The sequence below is a fragment of the Micromys minutus genome (assembly GCF_963924665.1).
Source record: "Micromys minutus genome assembly, chromosome: 9".
Taxonomy (NCBI): domain Eukaryota; kingdom Metazoa; phylum Chordata; class Mammalia; order Rodentia; family Muridae; genus Micromys; species Micromys minutus.
The window spans coordinates 65,983,239-66,002,693 of NC_137978.1; the positions used below are offsets into that span (position 1 = coordinate 65,983,239).

Sequence of the window (19,455 nt, forward strand, 5' to 3'; positions counted from 1 at the left end):
TCCCCCACGCCTCATACCCCACCAACCTGGTGCGCCCTCATGTTCATGCTTCTTCAGGTGCCGGTCTAGGTTGGTCTGCTGCCCGAAGCAGCGGTTGCACAGATGGCACTTGAACGGCTTCTCTTTGTTGTGGATGTTCCTCACGTGCCGCTGGAGGTTGGAGGAGATGCTGAATGACCGGTCACAGTACTTGCACCTGGAAAACAGGTGCGCCTTGCCTCAGAGGAGAGGAGATCAAGTGCGGTGGGAGATGGCTTGAGCCCCGTCTCCACAGCAGCTGTGTCCACTGTGGAGTCCCTGAGTCCACCTGACTACCCAGCTGGAGACGCGTCCTCAGGTATAACTATCCCTGAGCCTTTTAGCGGAGGGCGTAAGATGCTGACAGTACGAGATGATATTCTTTATTCAGCCTCAAGAGGGCAGCCTTGAACTACCAAAAGATGCAGAAAGCTGTTCTGGCTGGTTACCATGAGATGGGAAAGCAGCCTTCTTCTGACTGAAGACCCTGGGTCAGCCCCATTTCACTTGGGGACTCAGGGTGGCTATCTAATGCTCTTAGTAACCCTGAAGGTCAAGTGGGGGATTCTGGGTCTGTGGCCTCGATGCTGAGGCCAGCTAGTAGCCATATTGAACCCCTGAAGCTACTACCGGCTCCTGTGTGCTCTGAGTATTGCCCACCACGCCCCTGCTAGGTTGACCAAGCAAGCACTTGGGAAACCCCAGTTAGAGGCTGTGGGCAGTGAGTGATGTCTTCTGTGTGGCTGCCCTCCAGGCGTGGCCTCAGTGGCCCTAACAGCAGAGAACAGAGGCCTGCTCTCCCCCGGTTTTCTATCTGGGCCCAAGCAATACCCACAATAAAGAAACCAAGCCCGAAACAAAGAGCAGAGAGAGTGATTTAAGAAGGGACCTTCCAGGCTCCGAAATACAAGTGAGGCGCTTGGGAAAGGAGTGAGCTGCAGTGCATTGTGGGAGTCTGAGCTGCAGTGCATTGTGGGATAGCTGACAGGGCTTCTCTGAGGACCTGCACACAACAGACAACAGCGGGGGATTCTGACTCAGTGTTTCCCCCCTGCGTACGTGTGCATACTATGCAGTATATGTTTACAAGTGCATGTGTGTGCTCAGGTATAAAAACCGTGTTTGTGTGACTGTATACTTTCATACTTGGGAAATGAGTCGTACTAGGTGACAACGCAATACCAAGATTTCCAGCGCCAGTGCCTCGAGACGGGCTACCTTCCTCTCTGGAGCCAGAGCCTGTGATGGCAAAGCAAGGGCGGAACGAGGGCAAAGATGGGGGGCTTTTTTTTTCACCCACATGGATGTGTGATTGTTCTAAATACAGCAGCCTTGCATTCCTATGGGCCCTACCCCGCTGCGATTTAGGGCCGGTGGCAGGCTCCTGAGTAGTACACTGGTCACGAGCCTTTGTCATGTGGTTGCGGACGTGCCTGAGGACACCAGGGGCATAGCCAGGAAGTGTCAAAGCAGCTTTTACAGCATTTGTGCTATCCAGTACAGGAGGGGCCAGACTCTAGACAGACACCAGAGGTCTGCGTGGGCCCCTGCTCCAGGGCGTCTGACTGTTTCTGTCCCTGTTGATTTCAGAACCCTCAGGGCCACAGTTATTAACTTTGCCCTTGGACTCTCAGAGCCTGCAAGTCCTCTGGTCCCTTGCTGCCGGACAAAACCAAGGAAGTCTAAGGCCCTAGAGAAAGAGATGCAGCTCTGAGAGAGGCCCTTCCTTCAGGCGTGGCCACGTGTGACCTTCTAACCTTGAGCTCCTTGGTTCCCTTCTCCAGTCAGTTCCAGCAGCCTTCAGCTCAGAGAGCCTGAGGCCAGGCTCTCCCTGTTTCTTCTGTTCAACTGCCTTACAAGACTTTTTATCACAGGGCTGGCTGGCCTCTACTGTATCTCGGGGAGTCCTGAGTGGCCTCTGGGGCACATGGGTGCCCTTGGACACAGCCTCTCTTCCCACAGCCTGGGAAGTAGCCGGAATCACACGACCATCTGTAAAATATGCCTGGAAGTATGACTGTTGGTTCTCATAACCCGAGCAACGACAGACTGCTTGCTCTGGGGCCCCTCTGTGGATGGGACATTTTGGAAAGAAGTTCACTTCTCACCTGCTCTCCCCACACACCCTAAAACACAGAGACACCTTGACAGGGCCAGGCCCAGCTCTTCCTGCTTTTTGGGGGGGAGCAGGGGAATGATTGCTCAGGAAAAGAAAACTTGATTTGTATCTGCAGAGTAAAACCAAGGCTAAGCTGCCCATGGGCCTAGGAGTTCACTCAACAGCACGGGTCCCTGCAGATGCCACAGGTCACCCAGACAGCCCTGTTCTTGGTCTGCCTGTCCATCGGAAGCATGTTCATATAGGTTTTTTTTTTTTTTTTTTTTTTTTTTTTGGCTCCTCAGGAAATGCAGAGACTCTCTAGCAGCCCCCTTCCTATGCAGCAGTTCTGGCCTAGGCTCCTCAGCATGGGGATGCGGAGGGAGTTTGGAGAGGCAGAGGCTTGTGCGGAGCTCAGTTTGCAGGACGCTGAATTTAGCTGCTCCTTGTTCTAATCTAAATAAATGGCCCACGCAGAGACGTCCTCTTGAAATTTAGGGAAGCAGAGAGCCCTAGGGCTGTGAGGGAGCAGAGTTCGCCCAGCAGCTGGGCTCCCGCACTGTGAATAAGCTGACGGGCGGCTAGGGAAATTTACAACCGAGCTGCATAAAAGCAGCATGCCGGCCATTGTGCTCACAGAGAGGAGCAGGGCACAGGCAGCCCAGCAGAGAGCTTTGGAGGACCTTGCTGTGACCATGTCTGTAGAAGTTCCGGAGCGAGGGATGCACAGGGTGGGAGAGGATGAAGCCAGGCTTCTCAGCCCCTGGGATGAGCAGCATCTTTCTTGAGACACAGGAGGGCAACCGCCACCCGCCGCTGCTACATCATTTAAAAAGCGAGGGCAGATAAGGCAAGAAGAGAGTCTTAAAAAATGTCCCAAGAATTAAAACAAAGGAGGAGGAGCCACCTGTAGCCCACGCTGACACCAAGTCGGCTTTCTTAATACAGGACACAGAACGGGAGCTGGGGAGGAGACTGGAGGTCTGCGTCTACGAAGCAGGAATCACGGCTCTCCCTGATCAGGAGCTCCAGGTTGGTCCTGGAAGGCTAGCCCCCAAGTGTGATGCAGGCCATGCCTGGCAGCTAGGAGAGCCTCTACACCAAAGCTGAAAGGAGGTGTACCGGGGTTACAGCCTTTTCATTCTTAATTCTTAAGTTTTCCATTTAATAATCTTAATTAAAATTTTATATGTGTGTAAGTGTGCATGCTTATGTGCATGTGTGTGTGTGTGTGTGTGTGTGTGTGTGTGCATGCTGCTATATAGATGTGCACATCTGTGTGATTGACACAGAGTGTTGTACATTATTGCTGTCGTTGTCCTTTGTTTTTGAGGGTCTTTCATTGGACCTAGGGCGCAATGATTTGGCTAGACTGACCAGCCAGAAAGTTGCAGGCATCCTCCTGTCTCGGCCCACCTGGCGCTGGAATTACAGGGACAATACGGCCAAGCTCAGCTTTTACGTGGGTCCTGGGGATGTTACTGCAGGTCTTGTGTTTGCAAGACTGCCTTCCCCAGCCGCAGTTGGTCTGCAATCCAAGTTCTGTAAAACTTACATGCTGGAGTTTTAGGACATAAGATATGTTTTCTCCAACTCCAGGCAAAGCCAGAAGTTTTGTGCTAAAGACAGTTCCCTGGCTAGAATGTGTAGGAAAAGCAGAGGCCGCCCCGTGTCAGGACACAGGGACATGTGGAAGACAGAAATTTCCAATGGCTTCCTGATAACTCAAGGTAACCCTCTTCATTTGTCCTTTGGAGGGTACATGCACACACACGTGCACACACATGTGTACCCACAATGACCATGCACATGTGTACCTATGCTAAAGGTGGGCATCATACCTAGGCAGGATGCCAGGCTCTGTGCAGTAGATTCCTAGGTTGGTCTATATGTTCTCCAGTTTCAATGTAAACCCCTTCCAGTTACCAAAGAAAGACCAAGTAAAGTCCCTAGCAGCATCAAGAGGCACTCAGCACGCTTTAAACCCCTCGGCGAAGGCCTGCCTCAAGCCAGATAAAGCCAGGATTTGCAACACAAACTTGCAAAGCAATTATTGTTACCAAAGTCGAAACTCTCAGATTGGAGGGAGCAAAAGAAATCAATGATAATTAAATTCTTCTATAAACACGGCCCCTACCCTCTGGGGGCTCTTAGCACGACACGCTGTCCAGGAGTCGGCTCTCATTACAGAAAAAACACAGGGCTCGTTTCTGGGCGAGGACCAGACCAAATAAATCTTTCTGTTGCTTGCCTTTGTTAAGTTGTAAGTCACTATTTTCAGAGAGCAGACAAGGGGGGCTGCATGTCAGAGAGGGTTGGGGAGCATGGGACAGAGAACTAGAAAGAGCGGCTGTTTCCAGCACAGATGTGCCGGCGGCCACCAGGGATGCTCTGTGTACCCGAGTGGGGCTTGGGGAATCATGCCACGCACACACCCACATGGGATCCCTGCCGCAGGGAGGGGCACACAGATGAGCCCTATCATCGTGTGGCTACTTCCTGGTGGCACAAACTATGCTTGGGCACAGTACGGGAGTCTAATGTCATAGGTCTAAAAAGCAAGTCAGACTCTTTCCCAAAGCCCCAGCCAGCCAGACACACCCCAGAATGTGTTGCTAAACTGGTCCTGGCAGAGAAGTGGCCATTTCCCTGTTTGTCTCAGGGTGACAATTGCCCAAGTTCTGTTTTAAAAGGCCTACTCCCTGACGGGGAGCACAGGGCAAGAAAAGGCGTCCTCCTCAGACCTTCTTGTGCAAAAACAAAGGCTCAAGGGCAAAGAGGACGGGGGCCCTGGGGCCGGAAGAGTAGGCAGAGGGGGCCCTTGGTTCCAACCCTTGAAGAATCTCAGGCCATGTTTAGCTGTAACATCTCGTTTTTTTGTCATAGGATCCCCTGGGAGGATGCCCCACGTCATCCGATGACATATTCCAAGAGACTCTTGTCACCAACCAAGTGTAGGTGACTCTCTACTTGAGCAGCACATGTAGTCTCCCACTCAGGGCTGCCTCAGAGCATCAAGGGTACCCCATATTTATTAAGAGCTCATATTTGGGGAGGTGATGACTGATGGCCATCATGGCAGAGACAGGATGAGATGGGAGCTGGGTAGCTGAGGTTCTCCCAGAGACCTGTGGACACTCCAGTTTCAAGTCACACACCCCTCCCTGATTTCGATTGCCTGCCCCGGCTGATACTTTAGCTACAGGAGACAGACTCTCTCACATCCTCTTTGGGAGCATGGAAGAAGCCTCCCATAAATTTCCTGGGTAGTTCTTGCTTGCTCCTTACATTAGAGGTGGAGGGTGGTGGGCCGGGAGATGGAGGCAGGGTATGTCAGAGCCAGATCTCTGGGGCAGATCTGAAGGTAGGTATTTGCTTGAAAGAAGGTAACTAAGGGTGCACTGAAGCTAGCAGGGGAAATCCCTTCAATGTCAACACGATGTGGCTCCTACCTGTATGGCTGCTCCCCGGTGTGTGTCCTCAGATGTCTTGTGAGATTTGCAGATCTGGGGAAAATCTTGCCACAGTACCTGAGGCAGAGGGAAGAAGTAGGAGAGGCTTGAGGGTGGTCCATACAGTCCGTCCCTTTCCTGAGGTCTTGCCAGCAATCTTTACCATCTTCTCTTTGCCCTGAGCTCAGACATCTCGCAAAGCACAGAGCAGAAAGTCCAGTATCATGCCCTCAGTCTGGGGGCCATAGTGGCTGGGACCAGCGAGGGAACCTGGGAGCACGTCCTCCCAGTGCCATAAGCAACGGCTACAGCACTAGGCTTACCATCCCTCCTAGTACTGTGGCTGATGCTGACCAGCTGTTCTCTGGCCTCCGAACTCGGCTAAGCTGCTTGTTGGGTCACAGCATAGAGGATGGTTCGAGAAGCCTGCCCAGATCAACAAGGCATCAGGCAGACGGTGTGCCAAACGCTTACCCTGCTTCACCGAGACTGCAACTCTGGGCTTTTCCAGTAGCAGGTTCACTGTCACAGGTGTGTGGTCCCCTCCCCTCCAACTCCCAAGGGGTCCTTCGGGCCTCACCTGCATGTGTATCTCTCCTTGCCCTTCCTGAGGATGGGATCCGAGAGCGTTGGGGGCGGGGAGCGGAAGTTGAAGGGGTGGTGAGGCAGGGGCTGCAGGGAGCTGCCTGAGTCGGACTTCATGGCTGCAAAGCTCTCCAGCTTCTCCGTCATGGTTTCTATGGCTGACATCTGCAGGCACGGAGAGGGAGAGATTGATGACTCGGCATAACTGCCGCCTGTCTTCGGAGAGTTTGAATGTCCCCCTGGGGGGTTCTCATGTCTAATCATTATCAATAGCTCTCAGATAGCCGATGGAATCAGAGACACAGCTAACTCTGCCCTTGTCCTTCTTAGAACTGGGACGGCAATCCAGGGTCATCTGGAGTCCAGTAGGCAGAATTTGGTGAAGACTCCAGGCTATGCAGGCTCCATGGAGACTTAAGGCTTTGGTGACAGGGACATTGACCTTGAGGCTGTACCTCTCCTACCTGTCACCATGGGACACTCTACTAAATGTCTATCCCAGAAGGCAGGTTTTGTCTGGCAGACCGTCAGAATCTGGGACCCAGCGGCCCATGGTTGAACAAAGGTGGCATGTCACCTGACTGTGATCCTTCCTCATGGCTCCAGCCACTCAGCCCTTTGGCACCTTGTTGGAATGCCCAAAGGAGTCACTGTGGGCTGTTTGTTGGGCACTGACAATGGGAAAGAGAGGGCTTTGCAATGCTGCTACTTGGAAGCCTCATAATACATTGGCTGAGACATTTGGTATCTGGAGAAACAACAGTATGGCCGTAACAGAAACCCACAGAGAGCTGTTAATGGGTGGACACTGTGCCCAGCCACAACAGTGGGGCCTCCCCTTGGCGGCTCCTCACAGGCTGCAGAGATGTGGGCTTTGACACATGACCCTCATCATAACACACTACACACTTTTTGCGCCTGTTTTCACTGGTGGGCAGGTGGAAATGGCCTTGCTCTCTAGGCAGCTACCGGGCCTCTCTAGTCTTTTCCAATGCCTGAAAGGTGGGTCCTCTGGGTGACACCGAGGCCCTTGCCCATAGGCCATGATAGTCTATAAACAGAGTAAATAACACCTGTCTTGTGGAAACCTTCTTTACACAGTTACCAGGTTCTTTCTGCCCGAGACATAGACATCCTAGTTAGCCTCAGACCATTTAATTAGTTACTATAAGTCACCTCCTTTCTGCCTCTTCATCCTGGCCCTGGGACACAAGGGCAGGCAGAGGAGGTAGGCCCATGGGAGCAGTGGGCAGAAGGGACAATGGGCAGCTGCCCCCCCCCCACCGGCCTCTCTTCCTCAGGTCGGGTGGGTCCTGCCTGCCTGGTCTGCTCTGCCCCATCAGACATTCCCGTGAGCTCCTAGCACAAACACAAACACCGGATGCGCCTGGCTGCCTTGTCGACTTTTTCCAGCCGGCCCTGGGAAAATTGGGGGAAGCTATTAACCAAACTCTGAGGCCCAGTGGAACAATGGGAGGCTCTAAGTTTAGCTGTGAACTCAGCCAGGGTACAGGTTTCACAGACTGTGGCCTACCCAAGGCGGGAAGCTCAGAGAAGAACAATGCCCCAAATGCTGAATTTTTGGCCTGAAGATTCGCTGTCGGTGAGGGAGGCTTAAGGTCTGTGACCGGCAGCTCATGGGGTGGGGGTTGGGGGGGGAGAAAGGGTGGGAGTGGTAGACCTTATGCCATGAGGACAGGGTCCAGGACCCTTGAAGAACTTTGCCTTGGGTTGTGGCTTTTCCAGGAGGCATGTGGCCTGGGGGCACAGGCAGGGACATTAGCAGACTGGAGGGGCCTATACTCCACTTGCAGACGGCTGGGTTTCCCAGGCTTCCCTCTGTGTCCCTAGGAAGGTTCCTTCCTGCTCAGTCTCCCCCTGCTTCTTCCCACAAAGACCCCGCCAGTCCTTTCACTGAAGCACGCTAAGGTATTGCCTATTGCAGAAATACTAGCCCCAACATCTGTTTCCTTGTGTCCAGGACTCTGTTCCTCTTGGTGCCTGTACCAGACATATATCCCTTCCTCGGGCCTGGGGCCTTCGTGAATGTGGGGCTCCTTCGGGCAAGAGGCCCCTAGGTAGATCTAGGTGCTTTTGTACGAGAACACCCTTCCCTGTGTGCTCCAGGCCCTCAGTGACTGTGGGATCTCAGAAAGTCCCCTCTGCCTCTTGGAAACCAAAAACCTAAGGCCCAGAGCCTGTTCACACAGCATCTCCCATCTCAGAGGCCCATGACGGTTGTTACCTGGGGGTGGAACAGTAGTGGGGATGGCCGCAGGTACTTCTCTTTCAGGACTCCCACAGGGTCCGCCACCTTCCGCTTTTCTACCCTGCTGGACAGCAACACAGAGGGTTACATACCCCACCGAGCCACTTGCTCCTCAGCACCCTGCCTGTGCCCGATTGATGGTCAGACTGCTGTGGAGGCAGTGACAGGGCTACCCAGCTAACGCCCACCTGTGCTCCAATGGGCCTCCAGGTCAGTGGGGCAAGACTCCTCAGCTCCTCAACTGCCTCTTTACTTACTCAATGATGGTTTCTGCACACACCCTATCTCCCCTCGAACAGTTACCACCTCCTGTGTTTGTTGGAACGTTTTCGTGCTGGAGTCTAGAAAGTTCTTTGAAGGCTCTCTGCGCACCAGCCGACTGCCGGCTGGCTTGCACACCTGTGTGGTGGGGGCTTCCCTCAGTGTCTCCAGCATCCCCACAAGTCACTCCACATCACTCCTGGGTTTGTTGCCTACACCCGAAATATGCTGTCCAGGCCGCAAACTGGTATGGTTTGCTGACAAATGCGGGTGATCGATTTCTGTCCTGGGGAAGTTACCAGAGACTCCTTACAGCAGCCAGACAGGTTGTACCTGAAAACCTTCAATGGTTGCTGGAGATTGCAATTCTAGAACCTTCCTCAAGTGTCAGCGACAATTTGCTAAACACATCTCCATGGTCAGATCGGGTGGTAGTTGGGTCCTTTCTTTTACCCCCATGGTTGGTAGAAGTCCATGATGTGTTTTGTTCAAACCTGCCAACCCTGACCCTCTTGCTCCTGAGAATTCCGGAACAAAATAAACTGTCCCTAAGTCCATCATCTGCACCCCACCTGGGCCCTGGCCTTGTCCCATTTTGTCCCCTTCCTCCTGCCTTCCAGGGAACAGCAGCAGACATCGCAATGTGGCTGCCAGAGGGGGCACAGCACCCCTGGGTTCAGAGGGAAGACCCGAGTCCTGATGCAGTGAGGAGATCAGACGAAGAACTGGGGTGACTGTGGGAAGGGGTTTTGAGAAGGGGTGGAAATGAACAGGAAGGTACTTGGCTCTTGGCAAGAGTTGTCGGCCTGGGTTGCACTTGGGTAACCAGGGCTGGCCCGCTACAGGGTGGGGTCTCTCATGACAGAAGTTGAGCCTAGAAATCCAGCCTTTGAATCATCTAGGGATGGCAGCAAGTGGCAGAGAAAGGGGCCCAAGCAGCAGGAGGAGGGCACCGTCGGGGGTAGCAGGCTCAGGCTGAGCTGTGAGTCTCTCTGAACCCAGTATGTGGCAGCTTAGGACCCTCCTTAAGGTCAGGCTGCAGTCTGCCTTCATCTCAGGGGACTCTGGAAACATACTTATTTACCTATCAGCACTGGACCCATTTTGCAGAGGACTGTCTGCAGAGGCTTGTCCAGCCAGCCCTCCTGTGGCCACGGACCTCAGGTCCTAAGATGGTCAGCCTAGCCTTTTGACATTATGAGTAGAGACCACATGATATATAAAGGGGGGGGGGCTCTGGGGTCCTTTTTGATCAATTCCCATGACTCTCATTTCCCACAGTGACCATGGTTCTTTGCAGTTTACAGGAAAATATAGGAGGGTCTAACCAGCTTGGGCAAGCAGCAGGCAGAAGCAAAGGCTGAGATGAGGCTTAGGCAAAGTTCCCTCTATCACGGGGTCTAACCAGAAGGCTATGTTTTTCTCCAATTACATATGTCCTGTATGAAGCAAAGGAGCATCAGGTGCCTCTTCCTGTCTCCGTAAAGTACCAGCCTCCCTCCCCTCTTTCCCTCTCTGGAGCCTTGGCACTCGTAAACTGTGAAAGACATGATTTTAAAGAAACACCTTGATGGATATCTTTCTTTCTTTCTGGAATTACAAAGCCAGAAGCTTGGTCTGGGTGGGGAAGGTACAACCTGGGGCTGGAGAGGGTACCTGTTGGGAGGAGGCCATGTCCCCTGGGTGGCAGCTGTGTAGTCTGCCTCACTTGGGATTTCTTTACAACTTTATCTCCTCATCACCTGCCTCTTTAAGAGAACTGTGAGTCCATCATCACCACCCCCACCTCCAAACTGTGGCCAGCTCAGGCGCACGATGTGCCTGACAAAGCACTCAAAGTCAATGCCAAGTGCACAACCCTCTGCTAGGCCACCTACTTCTTACTCCCTGGGACTTCCTCACATGGCAAAGTGGGTAGCATATGCTGGCAGGAATTGGGATCAAATATGGAACCCACCCTTGCTTTCCAAGCCCACTCGTCTCTTTGGGAGGCTCAACGCCTTTCCGGACATCAGGGAGCAGACTCAAGCTGTCTTTATTGGAACCAGCATCAGGGAGGCAACAATTCCACCCTACCAGGACCAGCAACTCCTTTGATTTTCTCTGGGCTATCAGAACCCCACAACCTTCCAGGGCAGGTCTCACGGCAGAGTAGGGTGCACTGGCCTTGGTGGGAGGCAGAGACCTGCTCCAGAAAAGACATCTGATGGGGGAGGTGCTCTGGACTGGGTCTGACAGAGAGACTCAAAGTAGGTTGGAAGATGCCCGAGTTGTAATTGTTGCAAAGAAACCACATACATCCTAGAGATGGGGTCCTGGCCTTCCTAGTAGGGCTCCACCTGAAGGAGTATGGGATCCCCATGGGCAAAGGTGCCTCCCTGATGCCAGCAAATGTACACAGAAGACCCTTGAGTTAGGAGGTGAAGAGCACGGACTGCTCTTCCAGAGGTCCTGAGTTCAGTTCCCAGCAACCACACAGTGCCTCATAACCATCTCTAGTGGGATCTTCTGGTGTGTCTGAAGACAGCGACTATGTACTCATAAAATAAACAAATCTTATTAAAAAAAAGAAAGAAAGCGAGAGAAACAGCGTCCCCGCCTAGCTCCATGGATGTCGGCCCCATGGAGAGCGAGGGAGGGCCATGTTAATACCTGTAGATAGGATCCATGAAGAAGGGTGAGGGTTTGGCATAATGGAGGGAGGGCTGCTGGGGCAGCTGCGCAGGGCACACCTTAGGCAGCCCCTCGCCGACCCCAGGCTTCCGTTCACCGTAGATGTGGTTCTTCCGTGGTTCACGGCTGCCTCCGTTCTGACTCGCCCGGGCCCTGCTGCCGATGCTCAGGTCCAGTGGCTGTTCCTCTCCGGACGAGGGCACGAGGGGAACCTTGGGTGTGAGCAGGGCAGGTTTGGCCTCTTTTGGTTTGGTGGTGAGGTCAAAGGGGCACTCGGCACTGGGGCCGCCCACCTTGAGGGCATCCCGGGGTGACTTTGGCTCAGCCTTGACCAGCAAGTTGTGGGCCAGGGCTCGGTCCGTGAAGGGGTAGAGAGAGTGGGGGAAGTTGGGCAGGAACTGGAAGGGGAACACGGAGTGGTAGGGTAACGAGCCCAGCTTCTTCTCCTGCATGCTCATGAAGCCGGGGCCGAAGTATTTCTCAGCAATGGATGCAATAGCCTTGATGGAGTCCCCGGTGGCTCCCGAGGCTGTCAGCAGCTGTTCCTCGGGCGGTGGAAAGAAGGAATGCTGGGAATAGAAGGCCGGCACCTCGGCCACACTGTTCATGGCCCCGGGGGGCACTGGTGCGCCCCCAAACTCAGGTTTGCTCTCTGCTGGCTTTCTCTTGTCCTTGCTTTTATCTCTGTCACTGTCCAAATCGCTGTCTAGGTCCGAGCCTGTGCCCGTGGTGGTGTCCAAGTCTGTTCCGGTGGTGGTGTTGATATCCTCAAAGTCACTGCCATCCGACATGTCAGGGCTCCTGTTTTTGACCTTCTCCACGTAAGAGTCTTCCAAGCGGCCATCGAATTTCTCCTCTGGCCCGGTGGCCGCCGTGGTGCCCTGGCTGCTGTTGCTGACCGCAGAGACGAGGGGCAGGGCTGGGTTTCCCAGAGGGCTGGGCAGCTTGGCGTCCTGCGCGTGGTTCAGGGGGCTCTTGAGCAGCGGTGTGGGAGGTAGCAGAGGTGGTCGTGGGTACAGGGATGGAGGAAAGATACCCGGGAAACCTGGTGTGAGTGTGGGGAAGGCTGGAGGGGCAGCTGAGAAGGGCAGGCTCCCAGGATGAGGTCTGGAGGGGAAGTACTCGCTGAAGCCTAGGCCCCCGTGGTTGAGGGTCGGGGAGGGTTTCGTCTTGTCCATCATGGAGCTGGGGGTGAGGGGCAGGCCTGGGGTGAAGATGCCGCCCGGCGTGTAATGGTTCTTGCCCTCGCAGAATCTCCGATGCTTGTTGAGGGAGGAGGTAGTGCTGAACATTTGCCCACAGTCCTTGCACTTGATCTGTGTTCTACAATCGGCATGCATCCGCTTGTGCCGGCACAGGTTGGAGAACTGCGTGTATGACTTGTGGCAAACCTCACCTAGAAAACCCACAGGAGGCAAACAGAGATGCAGAGTGAGATCACCAGGAACCCCGGGTACAGAGGAAGGTGGGGGTAGCACCCAGGTGTTCCACTCTAAGACCGCCCCCCAGAGACCAGCCGGGACTGGCAACAACCATGCCTTTCCTGTGGTCCCGGCCAGGTGGACCATGGTGCCTCAGTCTTCTGTGGCAGGCAGCTTGACATCCTTACTGGTTGCTGATTCTCACCCTCCGATATGGCTAATGGCTACACCAAGCTCAGGAAGGCTGTCTGTCATGGTTTGAATATGCTGGGCCCAGGGAGTGGCACAATTTGAAGGTGTGGCCTTGTTGGAGTAGGTGTGTCAGTGTGGGTATGGGCTATAAGACCCTCATGGTAGCTGCCTAGAAGTCAGTCTTCTGCTAGCAGCCTTCAGATGAAGATGAATAACCCTCAGCTCCTCCTGCACCATGTCTGCCTGGATGCTGCCCTGCTCCTGCCTTTATGATCATGAACTGAATCTCTGAACCTGTAAGCCAGCCCCAATTAAATGTTGTTCTTATAAGAGGTGCTTTGGTCATGGTGTCTGTTAACAGCAGTAAAACCCTAACTAAGATACTGTCTGTGGTCCAGGCTGCGGAGGGCAGAGTAAGGAAGCAGCACCAGTCCCACTGGTGGCTAGGAGACAGTTATCTCAGAACCTACACGGGACTCGCCTCAAGGTGGTGACCTCAGTGAAGGCTATTTCTACAAGGTAAGCAGTCCTCTGCGTCCTAGATTAAAGTCTTCCTTGATTTCTGCTTTTCTGTCCCAGAGGCCACCAGAATGTCCCAGCAGTCCTCAGGAACCCTAGAGTTAGGGCCTGGGCTGGAAGGAGGGATCCCGGTTGTGCTTGGCCAGTTTGGGGGTTGACCAACGATGAGGTGAGGCTGTACGGCCTTCAGGGAAAGGACAGGGTCCATGCTCTCAAACATGGAGACCCTACTATCCTGCAGGGTCTGCTCTGGCTGACAGACACCAGGTGATCTCTTACAGAGCAGGACCATCTGGGTCTCCCCCTAGCTCAGAGGCTCAGAGGCCTCCACAGTCATCCTCCTGAGCCTGGGAACTGGAGGCCAGTAAAGCCTTCACCTGTCTTCCTCCTTTTCCACTAAAAGGAGGTGTGTATGTGCGCTGTTCATTCCTCCAACATTTACATCGTGTCTGTCCTCATCTCTCTCTTCACACACACACACACACTTATATACACACATACACACATATATATACACACACACAAACACAAGCACACACACTTATACACACATATTCATACACACACAGACACATACACTGACACACACAGATACACACATATGCACAAATATACACATATGTACACATATACACATATATGCACACATATGCACACATACAGACACACACATATAAACACACAGACACATATACACAGACACACACACACACACACACACACACACACACACTCTCTCTCTCTCTCTCTCTCTCTCTCTCTCTCTCTCTCTGTCTCTCTCTGTGTGTGACTCTCCCCACAGGACAGTTTGTTTTCTGCAGCATGGTTGAAGCAGTGACCATAGCCTGTCTCCTGCTCTCCTGCCCTCTGCAAATCCCCATCTGCAGCTTCAGCTGGGGTGTCCTTTCTCTGAAATTATCACACACTTTAATCTATTTATATTAGCTGCCCTGCCCTCCTGGTCATCATGGCAGGACATTTTCTGGCTGAAAGGAGACAAATTTCGCTTCATTTAATCAAATCTTCCCTTTTGGGGATATTGTTCTGGGAGAGGCACCACATTTAGGTGGGATATAAATAACCTTCCTCTACTCCTGGTTGCCCACAGGGAGCTACAAGGCACATCCCAAGCTCGGGTTACTTAGACTAGACAAGCAACACCCCTGAGACCTCTGTTATGCTCTTGATGGTACCTAGATATCTCCTGATACCGCCATTGAAAGCAAGCCTTCCCCTCAGGGGTCTTCTGGGACAGAGGGACCTACCTATTACTCAAACTGAAGATGAAGAATCTGTGCTATGTGGGTTGCAGAGACACCTGGGCAGGTGCCAGGAAGGGTAGGCTCTAGATATTAAGAATGGCTGCCAGGCAGCTCAGAGACTTCCAAAGAAGATGGCTGTTTCAGGAGAGAGAGAGAGAGAGAGAGAGAGAGAGAGAGAGAGAGAGAGAGAGAGAGAGAGAGAGTGTCCTGGCTACCATATTATGAGGAGCAGAGCCCGATGAACCTACCAGAACAGGATGGGATGCTGGTCAGGAGTTCACTTTACTTCTGGGATATGTGTGCAGGTATGTACAAGCACAGGCATGTATGTATACTTGTATGTGTGCATGCGCGCGCGCGCGCGTGTGTGTGTGTGTGTGTGTATGTGTGTGTGTGTGTGTGTGTGTGTGTGTGTCTGTGTGTGTGTGTTTAAGGTAATGATGTCAACTTACTAGCCTATACCATACTCTCACATGGATACTTACTCCTTCAAAGATTCTTTTCTGGGAAGTATCCATGACAACGACTCTATGACCCAGGTATGTTCTCTTTACTGCCCTCTCACACACACATACATGCACATCTGAGCTCTCCATTCAGACATGCTTTCCAGTCTCTGTTCAGTAAGGTAAGGATGTGGGGTTGTCCCGACATTGGCTGTACGCCCAGGTACCAATGGTCAGGTAGACACTGGGTCTGCTGATATGCACCTGGTGGAACCCTTCTCCAAGTAACAGATCCTTCCTTGGAAGGGCCACCTCCCTGGACCCCCCTTTACCCAACTGTAGCTTTTCCCTCAAGCTTCTTAGGCCCTTCAGGCACACTCCATGGTCTGCAGGACACACACAGTAACGCACCCCAAGTTTCACATACACCCGTGTTGCTCCAACTGGATGGCGTGCTCATAGGCCTGTCTGTCTGATGCTTGGTCAAAGTAAGGTTGCAGAGATGGGCCAGACCACAGACAAAGGAGGGGGTCATGGCTAAGGGTCAGAGGATCCTTAGGAGATACTATGTTCTGTGTATGCCATCTGTGGATGGATGCATTCAGGAGCTCCCTAGGAGACACAGTGCTCGGAACATGTCAGCTGGGATGGTCACACTCAGAGGTCCAGCTGGGGCTCGACTAGGGACACCGGGAAGAGTTAAACAATAACTGGTCCCTTCTGCAGAAATCTCCATTCTGAGAATATCCCTTGCCTACGTCAGAGGTATGGGGAAGATGTGGGATATGGGAAGGGGAGAGGAGGTGGCCAGTCAACAGAGTAATGGCATGGTGTCACATGCCCTCTGTCCAGCTAGGACCAGTCATAGAGACAGACATCTGGATGGAGGAGCGCCCTCAGCAGGGGCCATGGGGTCCAGGCTGGGCACTCACATATGAATGGCTTCACCGTGCTGTGGATATGTTTGTGCTGCTTGAGGCCGGAGGATGTGGCGAAGGTCTTGCCGCAGTCAGGGCAGGCATGGGCCCGGGCACCGACGTGCTGGGAGCGGATGTGACGCTGGAGATTGCTGGGATCTGTGAACACCTGGGGAGACAGAAGCCATTAGCACACACCCCTCCTGAACTCCACTGTGAGCCTGGGGGTCCGGAGGCCAGGCCCTGCCCTCTTTTCTTGTTGCTCCTGCTGAGCTGGCTGGGGTAGCTCTTGCTGTCGTAGCGATTACTAGAAGGTCTTAGCAGGATGCTGGAACTCTCCTGGCCTCAGTTTCCCTGCCAGTGGCCTCAGAATGTTGTGGCTCCGAAAGAAACACGTTTTCTAGAGCATTATCCTGAGTGATCTTGGGCCTGGGGGGCTTCACCCCTGCAACCCGTCATTACACACTGAGTTCTGGTCTTGCCTCCGTTTCCGGCAGGGCTGTTGGTGATTTTTGTCTAGGACTTCCGTCTTTCCCAGTAATGAAGACCCTGAGGACCTCAGTGCACCTAACCCACTTCATCTCACGTTTCACGGTGGGGCGGAGGGAGCATACGCACGCTAAGCGTGTGCTCCATGGGGGGCGGGGGCAGGTGCCTGGTACCTTGACACAGTTTTCACATTCGAAGCGCTTGCCACTGTCGTGAGACATCTGGTGGCGGATGAGGTTGGACTTCCAGTTGAAGGCCTTAGGACACTGGTCGCATTTGTATTCACGCTCCTCCGTGTGGACAATCATGTGTTGTTCCAAGCTGTGTACAGGGGATGGGAATCACTATAGGGTCCATTTATATGTCTACCCCATATGGCTTGTTCTCCCGTGTGTGGCCTCTTGGGGCCCCATCATACCGCAGGGGGATTGGAGGACATGCAAACTCTTCCTTTGTCAGAGGAAGAAGCCAGTGCCTGAGCTTCCTTCGCTCAAGGGTACCCCAGGATAGCCCACTCCCCAGTCAGCCAGAGGCAGTCATTTGTTAGATGATCTCAACTTTAGGGCTAAGTTTGGGTCTGATGCTGTGGCAAACAACTATAATTCTAACATCCAGGACAATTTTGAGCCTGGAATCATCCAGTGCCACATATCAAGATCCTATCTTGGGGAAAAAAAAGCTAAGATTGGGCCTAGGAGTAAGAGATTCAGGGCCTCAACACTGCTGTAAGCCCTGGAGTAAGACAGGGCTGTCGTTCAAGGCAGCCACCCCCAGAGAAGCTTGCTGGCTGAGCACGTACAATCAAGGCACGGTGGGTAATGGTAGAGAGGGTCTTAAATGAGATATGTCACAGTGGTAAGAACAGCTGCTGGGGGGGGCTCTCCTCTTGGCCGCACTAGCAGCTCCTAATCCCCTCCTCCCTGGGGACTCTGCCTCTTCTGTCCCCGGGATGACCGTTAATCTTCATGAGCAAAGCAGTAATATATCATGGCCCGTTAATTACGGGGCCCAGCCATCCGCGTAGAGCAGGAACGCCTGCTCCTCTGGCTCCCAGAGATTGTATCTTTTCCCTGTTGTTAATTGTGATTTATGTGTTTATGTAAAGAAAACACGGACCCTCCTCAGCCCTGTTCTCTGCTCAGCGCACAGGCGGGATCTGCCCACGCGCACATTCGTTCAGGGTGGAGGGTCTGATGTCCCCGGGGAGTCCGTGATGGGATTGGTGGTAAATCCCTCGTAACCACAGACCTGTTAGCAGCCTGATGGGATTCTGCTCTGACTTTGCAAGGTTGTCCTGAGCAAACTCTCCAACGCGGGGCACTTAGCCTGGAGACGTTCCCAGACTCCTCCACTCCGCGGAGCACTGGGGCCAGAGGTCTCAGCTCCCCCACCCAGAGTCAAGGATATTCTTTTGCTCCAGGGGTCTTATAGATTTTAAAGCCCCCAGTGCCTGGGTCCTCAATCCTGCCTGGCCTCAGCACAGAGAAGGGCACGTTGGGCCTGCTGCAGCTGCCTGAGTCTGGCTGCCACTCTGCTGGGCTTGAAAGCTCACTTTGAGGATACCTCTGAAGTCACTCGGAGGTAGAGAGCTGCCATGGGGTGAGGGTGGGCACATCTCACAAGTGAAGGCCTTGTATGACCGTTTTTCTGGGTCCGCTAAGGACAGTGTATGTCCAGAGATGCAGGCTGGCTTACATCCCTCCACAGTAGGTACTCTGACCCTGCACTTCCCAGCCTGCGGCCCTGCTACAGAAGATACACTAGAGCCAGCCAGCTGGCCAGACCCATGCTGGTCTGCGCTCTTTCTGTCTCTCAGCCTTGTCCCTATAGCCCTGATTGTGTAGGGCAGTGGTGCCCGTGGACCTTTCCAGTTGGGGGAGGTGGCCCATCGGAGCCCTTAGTCTCTCAGCACTAGGGCCCAGGCCTGGCAGAGGGGTGGGATGGGGACCAAGGGGGCTGCCAACTGGAGGTATGGAAGGCGGGGCGGGTGGCACCTGTATTTGTTGGGGAACATCCGCTCGCAGTCCTTGCATTCATGGGCCTGCCCATCACTGCCCGCGCCAAGGCCCTCAGGCTTGAGCTCCTCCCCTAGGCCCTCGTAGAGCGGCGCCCCTGCAGAGCTGCATGCATACTTCTTGTGCCTCCTCAGGTCCAGCCTGCACTGGAAGAGCTCGTCACACTCGTCACAGCGGAACGTGGGGTCCTCTGCAAGACAGAGGGCAAAGAGGTGGGTAAGACAGCCAGACACCCCATCCCTGGATCCACAGGAGACCAGAGAGACCCAGCCCATCCCCGTTGCCTGCCTCCCCAGGGATTCACCCTAGGCTGCTCCTTAACCAGCTTCCTTCCAGCCCTTGTCCCGGCTGCCCAGGGGTACAGAGGTCACAGGACAGATCATGCCACGCCAGAGGACCCCATCCCTTCATCGTGGAAACACTGAGCAAAGTCAGGCTCCTCCCTGTCTCCCCAGTGGCCACTGGATTCAAGGAGGTCCTGCCACAGAGCTGAGAAGGAAGCCAGGCCAAGAGCTTTGTTTATGAATTAGGAGGGGAAAAAAAGGAGACGGCAGAACTCCATTGAATATAATAAATTATTGTCGTCAAGGTCAAACAAATTAAAGGGGGGCAGCTATTATTAAGTTTATGAGGCAGCATCCCGAGCACAGTGCCAAACCAAACAATTAGCCTGGAGCTGTAACCGGGGCGGGGTCTCTGTGCCCTGCCCAGCCTTCCTGAGGCTGCCGGTCGGTCCTTCAGCTTTCTCCCTGGCCTGGAGAGAGAACACCTGCTCTCAGATCTTGCACAAAGAGGGCTTATGTGCACATGTGAGCATGGGCGTGAGTGTGTGTGCATT

General features: G+C 53.6%; 1 protein-coding gene across 6 annotated transcripts in view; it reads right to left on the minus strand.

Annotated features, from left to right (window-relative positions):
• The window catches only part of PRDM16 (PR/SET domain 16), a gene marked incomplete at its 3' end in the record, with an annotated part of 304,481 nt that overhangs the window by 6,775 nt on the left and 278,251 nt on the right, over positions 1–19,455 (minus strand). For 3 of the 6 annotated variants that reach the window (XM_080921061.1, XM_080921063.1, XM_080921065.1), the window contains exons 6-13: positions 18,597–18,807; positions 16,776–16,923; positions 16,129–16,282; positions 11,336–12,752; positions 8,399–8,483; positions 6,149–6,318; positions 5,569–5,646; positions 27–196 (exon numbers count right to left, since the gene is read on the minus strand). In XM_080921061.1, coding sequence (XP_080777187.1) covers positions 27–196; positions 5,569–5,646; positions 6,149–6,318; positions 8,399–8,483; positions 11,336–12,752; positions 16,129–16,282; positions 16,776–16,923; positions 18,597–18,807 — 2,433 coding nt within the window. Of the gene's footprint in view, positions 1–26; positions 197–5,568; positions 5,647–6,148; positions 6,319–8,398; positions 8,487–11,335; positions 12,753–16,128; positions 16,283–16,775; positions 16,924–18,596; positions 18,808–19,455 lie in introns of all 6 variants that reach the window. The other 3 variants (XM_080921062.1, XM_080921060.1, XM_080921064.1) reach the window with 1 other exon arrangement.